The sequence below is a fragment of the Maniola hyperantus genome, chromosome 1 (genome assembly GCF_902806685.2).
Source record: "Maniola hyperantus chromosome 1, iAphHyp1.2, whole genome shotgun sequence".
Classification (NCBI taxonomy): Eukaryota; Metazoa; Arthropoda; class Insecta; order Lepidoptera; family Nymphalidae; genus Maniola; species Maniola hyperantus.
Window position 1 is genome coordinate 17,248,813 of NC_048536.1, and position 13,321 is coordinate 17,262,133.

The following is a 13,321-nucleotide window of genomic DNA, read 5'->3' on the forward strand; positions in this document are numbered from 1 at the left end:
GTGTAGTAGACGAAGGCGCCAGCCTAAGCTAGTCCACTTATATTAACGAAAGTGTGTCTGTGTTAGATCTGTTACCTTCTCAAGGTTTATTAACTACTGCACCAAATCATGACGAATTTTTGCACACAGACGAAGGATTTCAGGATGATGATGAAAATTAGAATAACTGGGTTTGAAACTTATTAGAGAGCTGGGCATTCTACTAGACTTCTGGAGCGAGCGTGGATGCCTGGAGTGACTACTCCGGCGGGAACTTAACCTGCTCAGAAGGAAGTAATAAAGAAGGAACTCGGCTAGGTTAAGGATACAATCATCATGATCAACCCACCGCCGGATCACTACAGAGCACGGGTCTCCTCTCAGAGTGAGAAGGGTTTGGTCTTAGTCTACCACGCTGGCCATGTGCGGATTGGTAGAATAGAATAGAATATCATGTTATTTTCTTCATGTAAACTTTTTACAAGTGCTTATGATAGTCAGGTAGTTTTAATTTACCACTTCGCACACCTTTGAGAACATTGTGTAGAACTCTCAGGCATGCAGGTTCCTCACGATGTTTTCCTTCACCGTTAACGCAAGTGATATTTAATTACATAAAACGCACATAACTCCGAAAGTTAGAGGTGCGTGCCCCCGACCCCCGATTAGAAGGCGGACGTCCTAACCACTAGGCTATCACAGCTTTTTAGCAGGATACAATACTACCTGTCATACACTATTATAGCCTGTTTGTCTGTTTACCGCTATAGTCTATACGGTAAGTATACCGTAACGGTGACGGCGGGTTGCGTAACCGTGGAAAGTGAAATCAAGATAGTGTCTCATCAGCACGCGACGCTCGGGCAAGTAGCCAACCAGTAGCAATAAGGCTGACTCAGCGCTTGTTTATCATTATATCATTTTAAGGTTCCGTAGTCAATAAGGAACATTTATAGGTTCGCCAAGTCTGTCCGTCCGCCCATCCATCCGTGGCTTAGCTCAGAGACTCTTCAGTGCCCTTATTATAAATGCGAAAGTGTGTTTGTTTGTTGGTTTATTGGTTTGTTGGTTTGTTTTTCAATCACATCGCAACGGAGCAACGGATCGACGTGATTTTTTGCATGAGTATAGTTAAAGACCTGGAGTGTGACATAGGTTACTTTTTATCCCGGACTCATAGTAATCATGGTTTCAAATAAGGGCATGGGGAGTGGATCTATTAGTTTCTGAATTACTACATTTTTAAACCCATCACAGGATTCCTGGATTGGAATCCTATTTCAATGGGTAGGTAGGTACCTATGGCCACTTATGGCCCAAATAAATTCAGTCTGTATCCTGTCGATAAGTCATTGTAATGTTGTTTTATATTGTCTCAAAAGATTGCCAAGTAAACTTATCGATGATACATTGATTACTAATTTTGACCATTAAATAATCGAACACTTAATTACTTACTCAGTTAATATTTTTAAACGAAAAATATGAGCCTAGAAAGGAATCTGTTTGGTCAAGGTCGTGTAAAAGTCTACTCGGTGACAAATCACGGAGCCATATCGTATTGTTGGCTAGTCGTTGATTGTTGTGGCAAACATTGACACCGATTGCATCCAGTTGGACGGGTCCCGAGCACACACGCTATTGTCCCATGTCACGAGTATGTCAATGGGTCATTACAACATAAGTAAACGTTATTGAGATCTTGTCGCTTCAATGCCTAAAGTGTATCGATAGTTGAAACGTGTGGAATAACTACCTACTTAGTTGAAACTTTCGCAATGCACGACATTGGCATGTCATCTATTTTTTATGGCATCTAAAAGTTTACTGAGCATAGGTCTCCTTCCGGAATGAGAAGGGCTTGGTCATAGTCAACCACGCTGGCCAAGTGCGGATTGGCAGACTTCACACACCTTTGAGACCATTATGGAGAACTCTCAGACATGTAGATTTCCTCACAATGTTTTCCTTCACTGTTAAAGAAAGTGATATTCAATTGCTTCAAACTTGCATTTCGAAAAGTTAGAGATGGCCAGAATCAAACCCGGGCCTTCAATAGGAGGCCGACGCGATCTTAACCACGAGGCTATCACAGCCTCGTGGTGGCGATTATTACTTAAAATATATTTGGTCTGTAAAATAAGTAGGACGACATTTCTGAGACCGATTTATTTATTTTCTAGATTAATTTGACTGTAATTCCATGCAATTCGGCTGGGAAGATCGCCGCCTCTATACACGCACAGTCGTACACCATCTAACAAAGCTACATAATAGCGCTGGTTTTCTCGGTTGAAATGCGTGGAAAGCCGTACGTATTAGTTAGTATTTGCGATCTTGTTTTGTCTTCATGTTTTTTTTCCCTGTACGTTTGTTTGGTGTTGTTGTGTTTTGTATAACTGTAAACTATGCGCTAATGGTCCCAAATAAAAGATTATTATTTGTTTATTTATCCCAAGGTTGTCGAAAAATAAGTCTTAAGGTACGGAAAATCCTTACAACAATTGAATTAAAATTAAATAGAAAATGCACATTTGAATATAAGTTCTGTTTAAGTTAAAATAATCTTTGAATAGTACTTAAATAGAAAAAAAAGTAATTGCTTTACGACTCATTGTGTGTAGGTTATATTGGTGCAATGCGTGGAACGTATGTTACATATTATCTATATGCCACGGTGCGAATAAAATTATGAGGTAGGTCAGGTTTCAGATGACATAATATCGACAAGCGTCAAAAAGAGAAAGAGCCCAAACACTCGTTATAACAGTAAAATTTCTGAATTAATTTTAATTGCAACCAGTTTTGCTACTTTAATGTTGACCGTATTTCGGCCGCAGGAGATACTATGACGTGCAGAAGTGTGTGCACACACAGTTGCACTTTCTATTCCCTCACTCTCATATCGGGACGGCTATACGACACGAACGGAAAAAGATGAGGTTGCCTCATGCCTTTAGGTTTTCTCTGAGACCCATTGGTGTACCTTCACAACTGCCGATTTTCCGTGGTGGACAGTCCACCACGCAGGCCAAGTGCAAACCATTCTCATACTGAGAGGAGACCTGTGCTCTATAGTAAGCCGGCGTTGGATTGATCATGCATGCATGCACAGTATTAAAATAGGGTCAGACACGTTAAAAAGATTAATAAGATCGAATACCTTTAACTCTTATTCATTGGCGCATTGAATAGGAGTGGCATGATACTGATTAAAATGCGAGTAAGTAATGTAAGTAAAAGCTGTGGTAGCCTAGTGGTTAGGACGTCCGCCTTCCAATCGGAGGTCGGGGGTTCGATGCCGCGCACGCACCTCTAACTTTTCGGAGTTATGTGCGTTTTAAGTAATTAAAATATCGCTTGCTTTAACGGTGAAGGAAAACATCGTGAGGAAATCTGCATGCCTGAGAGTTCTCCATAATGTTCTCAAAGGTGTGTGTAGTCTACCAATCTGCACATGGCCAGCGTGGTAGACTATGGCCAAAACCCTTCTCACTCTGAGAGGAGACCTGTGCTCTGTAGTGAGCCGGTGATGGTGATGGAGGTGGTTGATCATGATGATGATGAAGTAATGTAAACGTAGATGCTATAAAGCAACGCCCTCAAGATTCAATTCACGATTGAGGAACCGCGAATTTGATTCACAAGTGCCTGCAAATGGATTCCTTAAAGCATTGAAGGTAAAACATTAAATTGCATAGGTAGTACTTATCTGCCTGTTCGATAGCAAGGAGAAAACACTTTTAGAAGTGCGAGAAGATACCTTGAAGGAGTGGGTAAAGGAATGGTCGGGAGCAGGCAAAGGGACCTGGACCAGAGAACTCATTACCGACTTGAAAAAATGGCACACGAGGAAGCATGGGGAAGTAGACCGCTGGCTGACACAAGCACTCAGCGGCCACGGGTGTTCAACACCTACCTCTTCGCAATAGGGAAAGCGCCTACTGAAAATTGCTACTTCTGCGGAGAGGAAGACACCCCGAGACACGCGATTTTTGAGTGTCCCGCGTGCGCGGATCTTAGAGAAGCAGCACAGGGAGCAAGCGACAGTGTCAACGCCCAAAATCTGGTAGCCCGTATGGTGTCAAGCGAAAATGAGTGGCACAGATACGGTCAGATGCTGAGAGCCATAATGTTGAGAAGGGAAGATAGAGAAAAACAAGAAAAAAAGGAGAGAGAGCAACCAGAGGGTCAGCACGAAGTAATGTTACACGGTTCCGTGCTGATCTCGCAGAGGGGGAGGTCTTTTTAGTCCGTGCGAGTCGGACACACCCTGTCGAAAGACAGAAGTCCATTAGGGATTTTTCCTCCTCCTAGAGAAAAAAAAAAAAAAAAAAATACTTATCTGAGTTCAATAAAACCGGCCAAGTGCGAGTCAGGCTCGCGCAATGAGGGTTCCGTACTACAGTCGTATTTTTTTGACATTTTGCACGATAATTCAAAAACTATGATACATAAAAATAAACAAAAATCTGTTTTAGAATGTAAGGATGAAGACCTTTCATATGATACCCCACTTGATATAGTCACTCACTTTGAAAGTTGAAAATACTAATTATTAGTTCATGACCACAATTTTTTTTTTTTTGTGTGATCTTACCCTAAATTCACGGTTTCCAGATTTTTCCCCAAATGTCAGCTATAAGATCTACCTACCTGCCAAATTTCATGATTCTAGGTCAACGGGAAGTACCCTGTAGGTTTCTTGACAGACAGACAACAAAGTGATCCTATAAGGGTTCCGTTTTTCCTTTTGAGGTACGGAACCCTAAAAAATGTTCTTCAATGCTAAATTCATATAGGTACTTAGACGACAAAAGAAGTTGATGATGAACCAATTAAAAAATATATATAACCGGACACGAAAAACAATCCATAACTAAGTAAACAGATTTTGATGGAATAATGGAACCACGTTTTAAACTAAATACTTTAAACAAAATTTAAATAAAAAGGCTGGACCAGCGGTTTAGGCTGTGCGTTGATATATAAGTCAGTCAGTCAGTCAGTCAGTCAGTCAGGACTTTGAATTTTATATAAGTATACAGTACAGATATATTTATTTTGTGCTTTCATGAGAAAATAAATATACGGTTAATAATACTTAATTTATTAGAAATTTGACCTAAGTATTTTTTAATCGGTGTATATTAATATTCATCAGGTTATTATGAAGATTATACTTAAGTAGTTATTAAATTGAGGAACATTAACATTTAGTTAATGTTACTTGTGGAAAATTGTAGAATTAAATAATTCGCAGATTAATAAGACATTAATCGGAGGAAATGAGTTGCCTAATATCCCTCTAACGGCAATAATTGTAACTAATTAATGCTCTTCGATTTCTTATAATCTCACAGATACTACCTTGCCTTGGCAACATCATGATTCATGACAATGTTTATTACACATGTTTCACACACTATGTACGAGTATCTTACATAATGTTTTCATGGTTCCGTAGCCAAATGGCAAAAAACGGAACCCTTATAGATTCGTCAGGTCTGTCTGTCTGTCTGTCTGTCAGTCTCACAGCCACTTTTTTCCGAAACTATAAGAGCTATACTGTTGAAACTTGGTAAGTAGATGTAGGTATTCTGTGAACCGTAATAAGATTTTATGCACAAATAGGAAAAAACAATGGGGGTTCCCTATACTTAGAACTGTAACTCAAAATTTTTTTTGAGAGAGAGACACTTCCAAAGTGGTAAAATTTGTATGCCCCCCCCCCTCTAACTTCTAAAATTCTAAAATAAGAGAATGATGAAAGTAAAAAAAAAAATATGATGTACATTGTACCTACCCATGCAAACTTCCACCAAAAATTGGTTTGAACGAGATCTAGGAAGTAGTTTTTGATTTATCGTGTAAAATGTCGATAAAATACGATTGTAGTGCGGAATCCTCAGTGCGCGAGTCTGATTCGCACTTGGCCGGTTTTTTTGCATAAAAAACCCGTCTTATTCAGTCATATTTTTTTTCGTTTCGTTTCACTGATAGGTTAATGATATGTTTCGTTGACAGAAACAAGATATGGTCTGCTATTCTATCATCATACCTACGTATTCAAAAACTGTATCTACTCCAATTTTTTTCTAACTAAGCCTGATCTTGTTTCACTCACTAAAAACTAAATAAAGTGAGTAAGTACGTGTAAAAAATGTATTCAAGAACGTAAAACTTTAGAAATCTTCGGAAAATCAAAGAGTTCTCTCTGGATTTTTGTAAAACCTAAATTCAAAAGGGTAGAGTCGGGAGCATCGTGTAGTAGTACAAATAAAAAAGTAACTCTGTCTATTTGTGTGTTTGTTACCTTTTCACGGCTCAACCACTGATCCACTTTAACGAGATTTGGTACCACATGATCAATCCATCGCCGGCTCACTACAGAGAACGGGTCCCCTCTCAGAGTGAGAAGAGTTTGGCCATAGTCTACCACGCTGGCCATGTGCGGATTGATAGACTTTACAAACCTTTGAGAACATTATGGAGAACTCTCAGGCATGCAGCTTTCCTCACAATGTTTTGTTTGATATTTCATTACTTAAAACGCACATAGCTCCGAAAAGTGAGAGTGCGTGCCCGGGATTAAACCCCAACCTCCGATTAAAAGGCGGACGTCCTAATCACTAAGCTATCACAGTTTACAGATTTGGTACCTATTGGTATTTAATTGACTTCCATCCAGGAGTGTTACCATGGGATTTTGAACCTTAGTTCAAGCATACGTAGTTACTGAAGTCGCGGGCATAAGCTATTAGGTAGGTAGTTATTTTATAAACACTCGTAATTTTCTGTTGTATAATAAATAATAACACATTCAAAACAAAATTATTGCACATGTTACATGTTTCTCGTCATATTACTTTATAATTGTTTAACTAATACATTTATCCGTTTTAATCGGTTCCTTCACGCGATCCGTAACACATGCATTTATGCATATTGCCGCACTAGTGTGTTTGCAGTGCACCGAATTAACGAATCAACGTTGTACACACTTAATTGCATTAAAAACGTGGCTAATAACATGTTTTTAATGATTTCCTTCCCGATCGAGCGAAAATTTGTGAAAGTGCATTCAAAATTATGTTGTTCTTGGCTGAGTAATTTGTTGTGATGTTGATGAAACATTTAGATATGTTTGTTTGTTAGTTTGTCCTTCAATCACGGCCCAATGGAGCAACGGATCGACGTGATTTTTTGCATGGGTAGGTACAGTTAAAGACCTGGAAAATCAAAGAGTTCCCACGGAATTTCGATTAAGAACCTAAATTTACGCGGACGAAGTCGTGGGCAATTGGGCATCAGCGAGTATAGAAATAATATTGTTCCGGATTCAGATACGATTACGGATATGAAATTATTTTGGATTATCCGTTAGTTTTAGATATTTGGTTACAGGTAGAGTCTCAGAGAGAGACACACGGCTAGTGTGTGTCTCTCTGACGGGTATAACAAATACCTATCATAACGTCATGTTTTATCCGAAATTATCCGACTCTTTTATATCGGATTCGGTTGCGGATTTATTTCGGATATCCGATAGTTTCATAACCTAACTATCGGATGTCCGAAATAAATATTGGAAGGTTACGGAGCTCCATAATATCCGTGATAAAATATATTGATAGAGATGAACACTCCCGCCCCATCGCCAACGCTGGCCACAGGGCTTATCTACACTTAAGTATTTGTTTTTCCAAGTCCAATTGTGACAAACCGCCAATATTGGTTCACTGGTGTCAGTCTTCACACGACCACAGAGGCGCAGGTGGCCATTGCGAAACATATCAGCCACAGCTCGATTAGAATTGCAAGATTTAAACCGCAGATCGCACTGGCGATAAAATGCAACCCGACTAAAAGTTGCTCTACCCAATCCTGCATGAAAACTTCATCATGATCAACCATCGCCAGCTCACTACAGAGCACGGATCTCCTCTCAGTATGAGAACTGTTTGGCTATGTGCGGATTGGCAGACTTCACACGCCTCTGAGAACATTATGTAGAACTCTCAGACATGCAGGTTTCCTAACGATGCTTTCCTTCACCGTTAAAGCGAGTGATATTTAATTTTTTTTAAACGCACATAACTCCTTAATTTTAGAGGTGCCCGGAATCGAATCCCCAACCTCCAGAATACGAGGCGGACGTCCTAACCACTAGAGTATCATGGCTAGTATGGAAACTGAAAGCCTTGAAAATACACTACTACTGTATGATATGATATAACTTAGGTAGGTACTAACTGATGCGCACCGCTTCATTCGCGTGGATTTAGGTTTTTAAAAATCCCGTGGAAAATCTTTGATTATGCGGGATAAAAGAAGCCTAGGTCACTATAGGTACCCATGCAATAAATCACGCCGACTCGTTGCTTTGTTGCGATGTGATTGAGGAGGGACAAACCGACAAACAATCACACTTTCGCATTTATAAGACGAGTAGTGATTACAGATACGTTAATTATATTAATGTATAAAGATGGAAACACACTATCTGTGTCACACTATTGTGCACTATGCGACAAGACAAAATATTTTTAAATCTAAAAGTCCGATCTAACTCTTACACCAATATTTTGCTTTAACCTTGCATTTCGCGTATTTCATATATGGCATGGCATAAGAATATTATTTCAGCTATTGAGTCAAAACTATAAAAGTTCCATTCCATTATTGCTTTAATTTACACGTTTAACCTTTTGTAAAATTAAAGACTCTAATCAATTATTTCTGACATGGCTGCTTATTTACGACTTATGCATTTGATTTGGCCTTTAACCTTCTGAGATATAAATAAGCATCGGTTATTGGACGGATATAGTATCTTCTATACCTACCTACTTGGTGCTTCTTTGATTAGTGTAAGACACTGAGTTCCTAATCTAAGTATATTAAAGGAAAAAGTGACTGACTGACTAACTGATCTATCAACGCACAGCTCAAACTACTTGACGGATCGGATTATACTTAGAATAGACTAGCTTATGCCAGCGACTTCATCCACATGGTGTACACATTGGTTGAATTTTCAAAAATCCTTTCTTAGCGGATGTTTAAACGTCATAATGCCATCTGCATGCCAAATTTCAGCCCGATCCGTCCAGTAGTTTGAGCTGTGCGTTGATCAGATCACTCAGTCAGTCAGCTTTTCCTTGTATATTATTTTTAAATTATTTATATTTATCTATTAGTACCCAAGAATACAGCACAAAGAGTTGATTTGATATACCTATGCACATAAAGTTGATTTTTGATAATACGGTAACATATTATATACCTAGATATTATATATGTAGTACCTATTGAGCTATAATCATCAATATGTAGCATATAAAACAGCTAAGCATATAATTAGCCATGAACTTAAAACATTTCCATTAAAATTTTGTTATGTGTTTAAAATACAAGTAATTTAGGTGTTACGAGAATAAGATAATGAAAAACGATTTATTTATAAACACCTAGATTTATTTATAATCTTTAATTTAGTATATTATATTCGGAGACGTTTGCAATTTAAACTTTGCGCTTTCAAATGTCACGAAGGTTGGCTATTAAAAGAAAATTACAGAAGATGGATAGTGAAAATCTATAATGTATGATATTACTAACCACAGCTTGATTTTCTATAAGTTTTCTAATACGTTCATACAATAGACATCAACGCGCGCTCAGTTTTTATTAAATTACTTAATAATTATTTGATTTTTATAAAATAAAAGATCTTTTTGCTTATGATAAAACTTACTGGACGATTCCTTAGATACATAAAATATATTTTGAAAATTTTAATTAGAGGACAATTTTTATCGATATAGACCCCAACACATTTTTTTATTGATTCTTTTTCTTACTGTCGGTGCACGCTTCACGCTGAAACTACTGTACAGATTTAAACGTAACTTGCATAGGTAATAAAAATAAAAAATTGCATAGGTACTTATAGCAAATTAATATCTATACATAAATGACTTTAGACATTAGAATAGTGTTTAATATTTCGTCTAAGTCTTCAAAAAAAAAAACATACAGTCGAATTGATAACCTCCTCCTTTTTTTGAAGTCGGTTAAAAAGGTGAGAAACGTATTCAATAAAACTAGGAACAGCTCTCGATATCATGGAACTATTGAGTAAAAATACTTAAGATGTTTAGTACCTAAGTGAGCACAAAAGTCCTAAGTTGGCAAAAGGCATGACGATCAAGGTCAACAAGGTTCAACACGGTCCTTAACCACAATAATTTATGATTTGAATGATGTAGGTACAATCAATAAGGTAGGTACAAATGGGCTTGTTCATATTTGGGTTTGATAAAAAATCAAAGAGTGGAAAAGATTTAGGATAACCCTTTTCAAAATGTTTTGAATGGTTTCTGAGTAAAATTTATGGAGTCCCATTAATAACAAGACCTTAAAAAAACATTTATTATAATATTATGTTTTTTTTAGTTCAGGAATAAAATTAATGTCATCTTAAAATAATTTAAGTTATGGGTTTTAAGGGGAATTTAACATTTTTACTGTATTTTGAAAAATACTCGTTTATATATCCTTTTTTGAAATTTCTTCAAAAAGAGCTTAAGACTCCAAAGGGCACAAATATGAATCTCCCATCAAGGTCCGTTCGGTGTTGGTGGCCGGGCCGTTGCACCCGCCTTAGAGGGTCGCCTAAATGTGGAATGTAGCCGCAAAGTATCTGCACATATTGCATCCCAAACAAGCGACCTACCCTTTATCCAACGAACGTCCTATTATTAACCGACTTCAAAAAAAGGAGGAGGTTCTCAATTCGTCGGAATCTTTTTTTTTATTAGATATTTTTTATTAGCAGATAGGTAAGTGTGGCGAACGTTATGTGCCTGGAATGGTAATTTAGTAGAAACTCTTGAACATTAGGCTAGATTAGGCTTTATGACTGACGCGGAGAAAGTGATTGATTTCACATTCTGTTGAAGATTAAGCATAGTGCATATCCGTATATTACTTACCAAAAAGGTAATAGGTATTATTGTGGTGGTGGTATGAAGAACGTTCATAAATTTACCACTAGCTTTTTCAAACCACAAGTTTTTTTTATAAGCTTCTTCTTTTGAAAGGAATTTGTCATTGCAGTGCGATTATGAATAAGTAAAATATTTTTTATCCAAAACTAGCTGATCCGCCCCGGCTTCGCTCGGGTGGAGTTTAGACAATAATTGAGGGGGAGGTTGAATTAAATTTTTCTCTCCGTAAAAACCATCCTCGTACTTCAAGGAATATTATAAAAAAAGAATTAGCGAAATCGGTTCAGCGGTTCTCGAGATTTGCGATGAGCAACACATTTGGTGATTTATTATTATACTAGCTTATGCTCGCGACTTCGTCCGCGTAGACTACTCAAATTTCAAATCCCTATTTCACCCCCTTAGGGGTAGAATTTTCAAAAATCCTTTCTTAGCGGATGCCTACGTCATAATAGCTATCTGCATGCCAAATTTCAGCCCGATCCGTCCAGTAGTTTGAGCTGTGCGTTGATAGATCAGTCAGTCAGTCAGTCAGTCAGTCAGTCAGTCAGTCACCTTTTCCTTTTATATATTTAGATTATAGATTAACATAAAACGAAGACCTCACTGTTAAAATAGGAGATAATTAATAATTAATAATAATTTAAAAATCACATTTTTTTCAGGCCGGTAAGATACGATAGTAGGTAGTACTTACTATAGTATCGTACCTATGCATTTTATATTATTTTCAACGTGCTTGAGCTGATTCTATTAATTGAACAATGGCGGGATTTCAAAATTTAAACCCGCACTTATTCTTGTTGGTATAGGTACTAAATTATCAGAGTGCACTCCAATGACATAAAAAGTTCAATTTTTCTATTATTTAATAATTTAATAAATAGTTTAGATTGGTAGGTAGTTTACTCGCTTGTTGTGAATATTTATGGAACTTAAAAAAAGCCTTCAAGATAGTAATTAAAAATCCATTTAAACTGAAATACCTAGGAACTACCTACTTATCTTAAAAACTTACAGAACAATAATCATTTACAAAATCAGATAACCCCGCAACAAGATGAAGACACTAGATGATTATCTTTACAACATCCTTCTTGCGTACGAAAACATAAAACTCATTAACCGAAACCGAAAAAAAATCTCATATTTACCTCATGTCCATTTTTAATATGCACAAAAAAATGTATCCGTGTATTTAAGTAACACTGATTTCAAAAAGCCGGCCGATCGAAACGCGGGGATGGCCGTTCGATTAAAGACTGCGCGGCAATGTGCTTTCTCTTTTATTTATAAGCTAAGCTGCACTCGCAGCGCTGTTCCGTAGGGGGGCCGAAACAGAACTCCGAAGAAATGAAGCCCGTAGCAGTGACTAGCGATGGGCATGATTGCTAATTTTCATTTTGGTGAAATTGTTATTTTCTTCAGAGGAGATTTTTCACGGTACCTAAGTGATTTTACAATTTTCAAACTTATTTTGCTATTAGGAATTATGATCAAAATCTACTTATAGTGCTAATATTTCACAGGTTGGTTTTTACGAAAAGGGTATTTTTGCATAATTATGATTGTAAGTATAGTCCGCGACAGGTTGAGACGGCAATCGGGGTATGATGCCCCGCACACCCGCACGTCACCCGCGCTCGCCCGCACCGGGCTAGCGCAGGGGCTGTGTGGGAGTGCGGGGCGTTCCCTCCCCGATTGTCATCTCGACCTGTAAGTAAATCGAAATCGAAAATTTGCTATTCGTGAAACTTATGTTTGCTACAACGAGAGTGTACTCGCTCGCGCGCTATTTAGTACGGGTCAATAATCGTACGCGCGCGAAACTTAATATAATAGTGGAATTAAATATAATCATTTTTGAAAGATTTTGCTTTACGATTTTTCATGCGCTTCTTCAATAAGGTAACAAGTGTTGCATATGAAAAGGCTTTCACATGATTTTTCACATGCTATATTCTGTAAAATGGTTAGACATGTGTCCGCTATAGCTAAACTTAACTGAAAACCGCTGCCGTACCTATAGCGTACCGTAGCGTTATTGTCGTAGCTAGCAACGGTTTTCAGCTAACATCTATGACGAACCACCTGACAACGCAACGCTGCCAACTGGCAACTGACAATGCATTGTTTGGTTTTTTGGTAACTAGAAATGCAATAATTATGCCTTCTCTTTCTTTCTTTCACTGAAAGCTGAGAAGGAGCGGTTATTGGCTACCGGCTTAGTAACTAAGAACTTAGTAAACCAAAGCCGACCTTATCTCTATTACGCTAAGGCTTAACTGTACAAGTACTTGTCCATTACACTTTGATCTATCAATTTT

General features: G+C 37.8%; 1 protein-coding gene across 1 annotated transcript in view; it reads right to left on the bottom strand.

Moving 5' to 3' along the window:
* Nucleotides 1-12,297, bottom strand: part of LOC117997203 (probable basic-leucine zipper transcription factor Q) — a 43,061-nt gene extending 30,764 nt beyond the window's left edge. Inside the window, exon 1 of the mRNA XM_034985453.2 lies at nt 12,149-12,297. Within this exon, the coding sequence (XP_034841344.1) occupies nt 12,149-12,159 (11 nt within the window). The 5' untranslated portion in view covers nt 12,160-12,297. The remainder of the gene's footprint in view (nt 1-12,148) is intronic.
* Nucleotides 12,298-13,321: the final 1,024 nt, after the last annotated feature.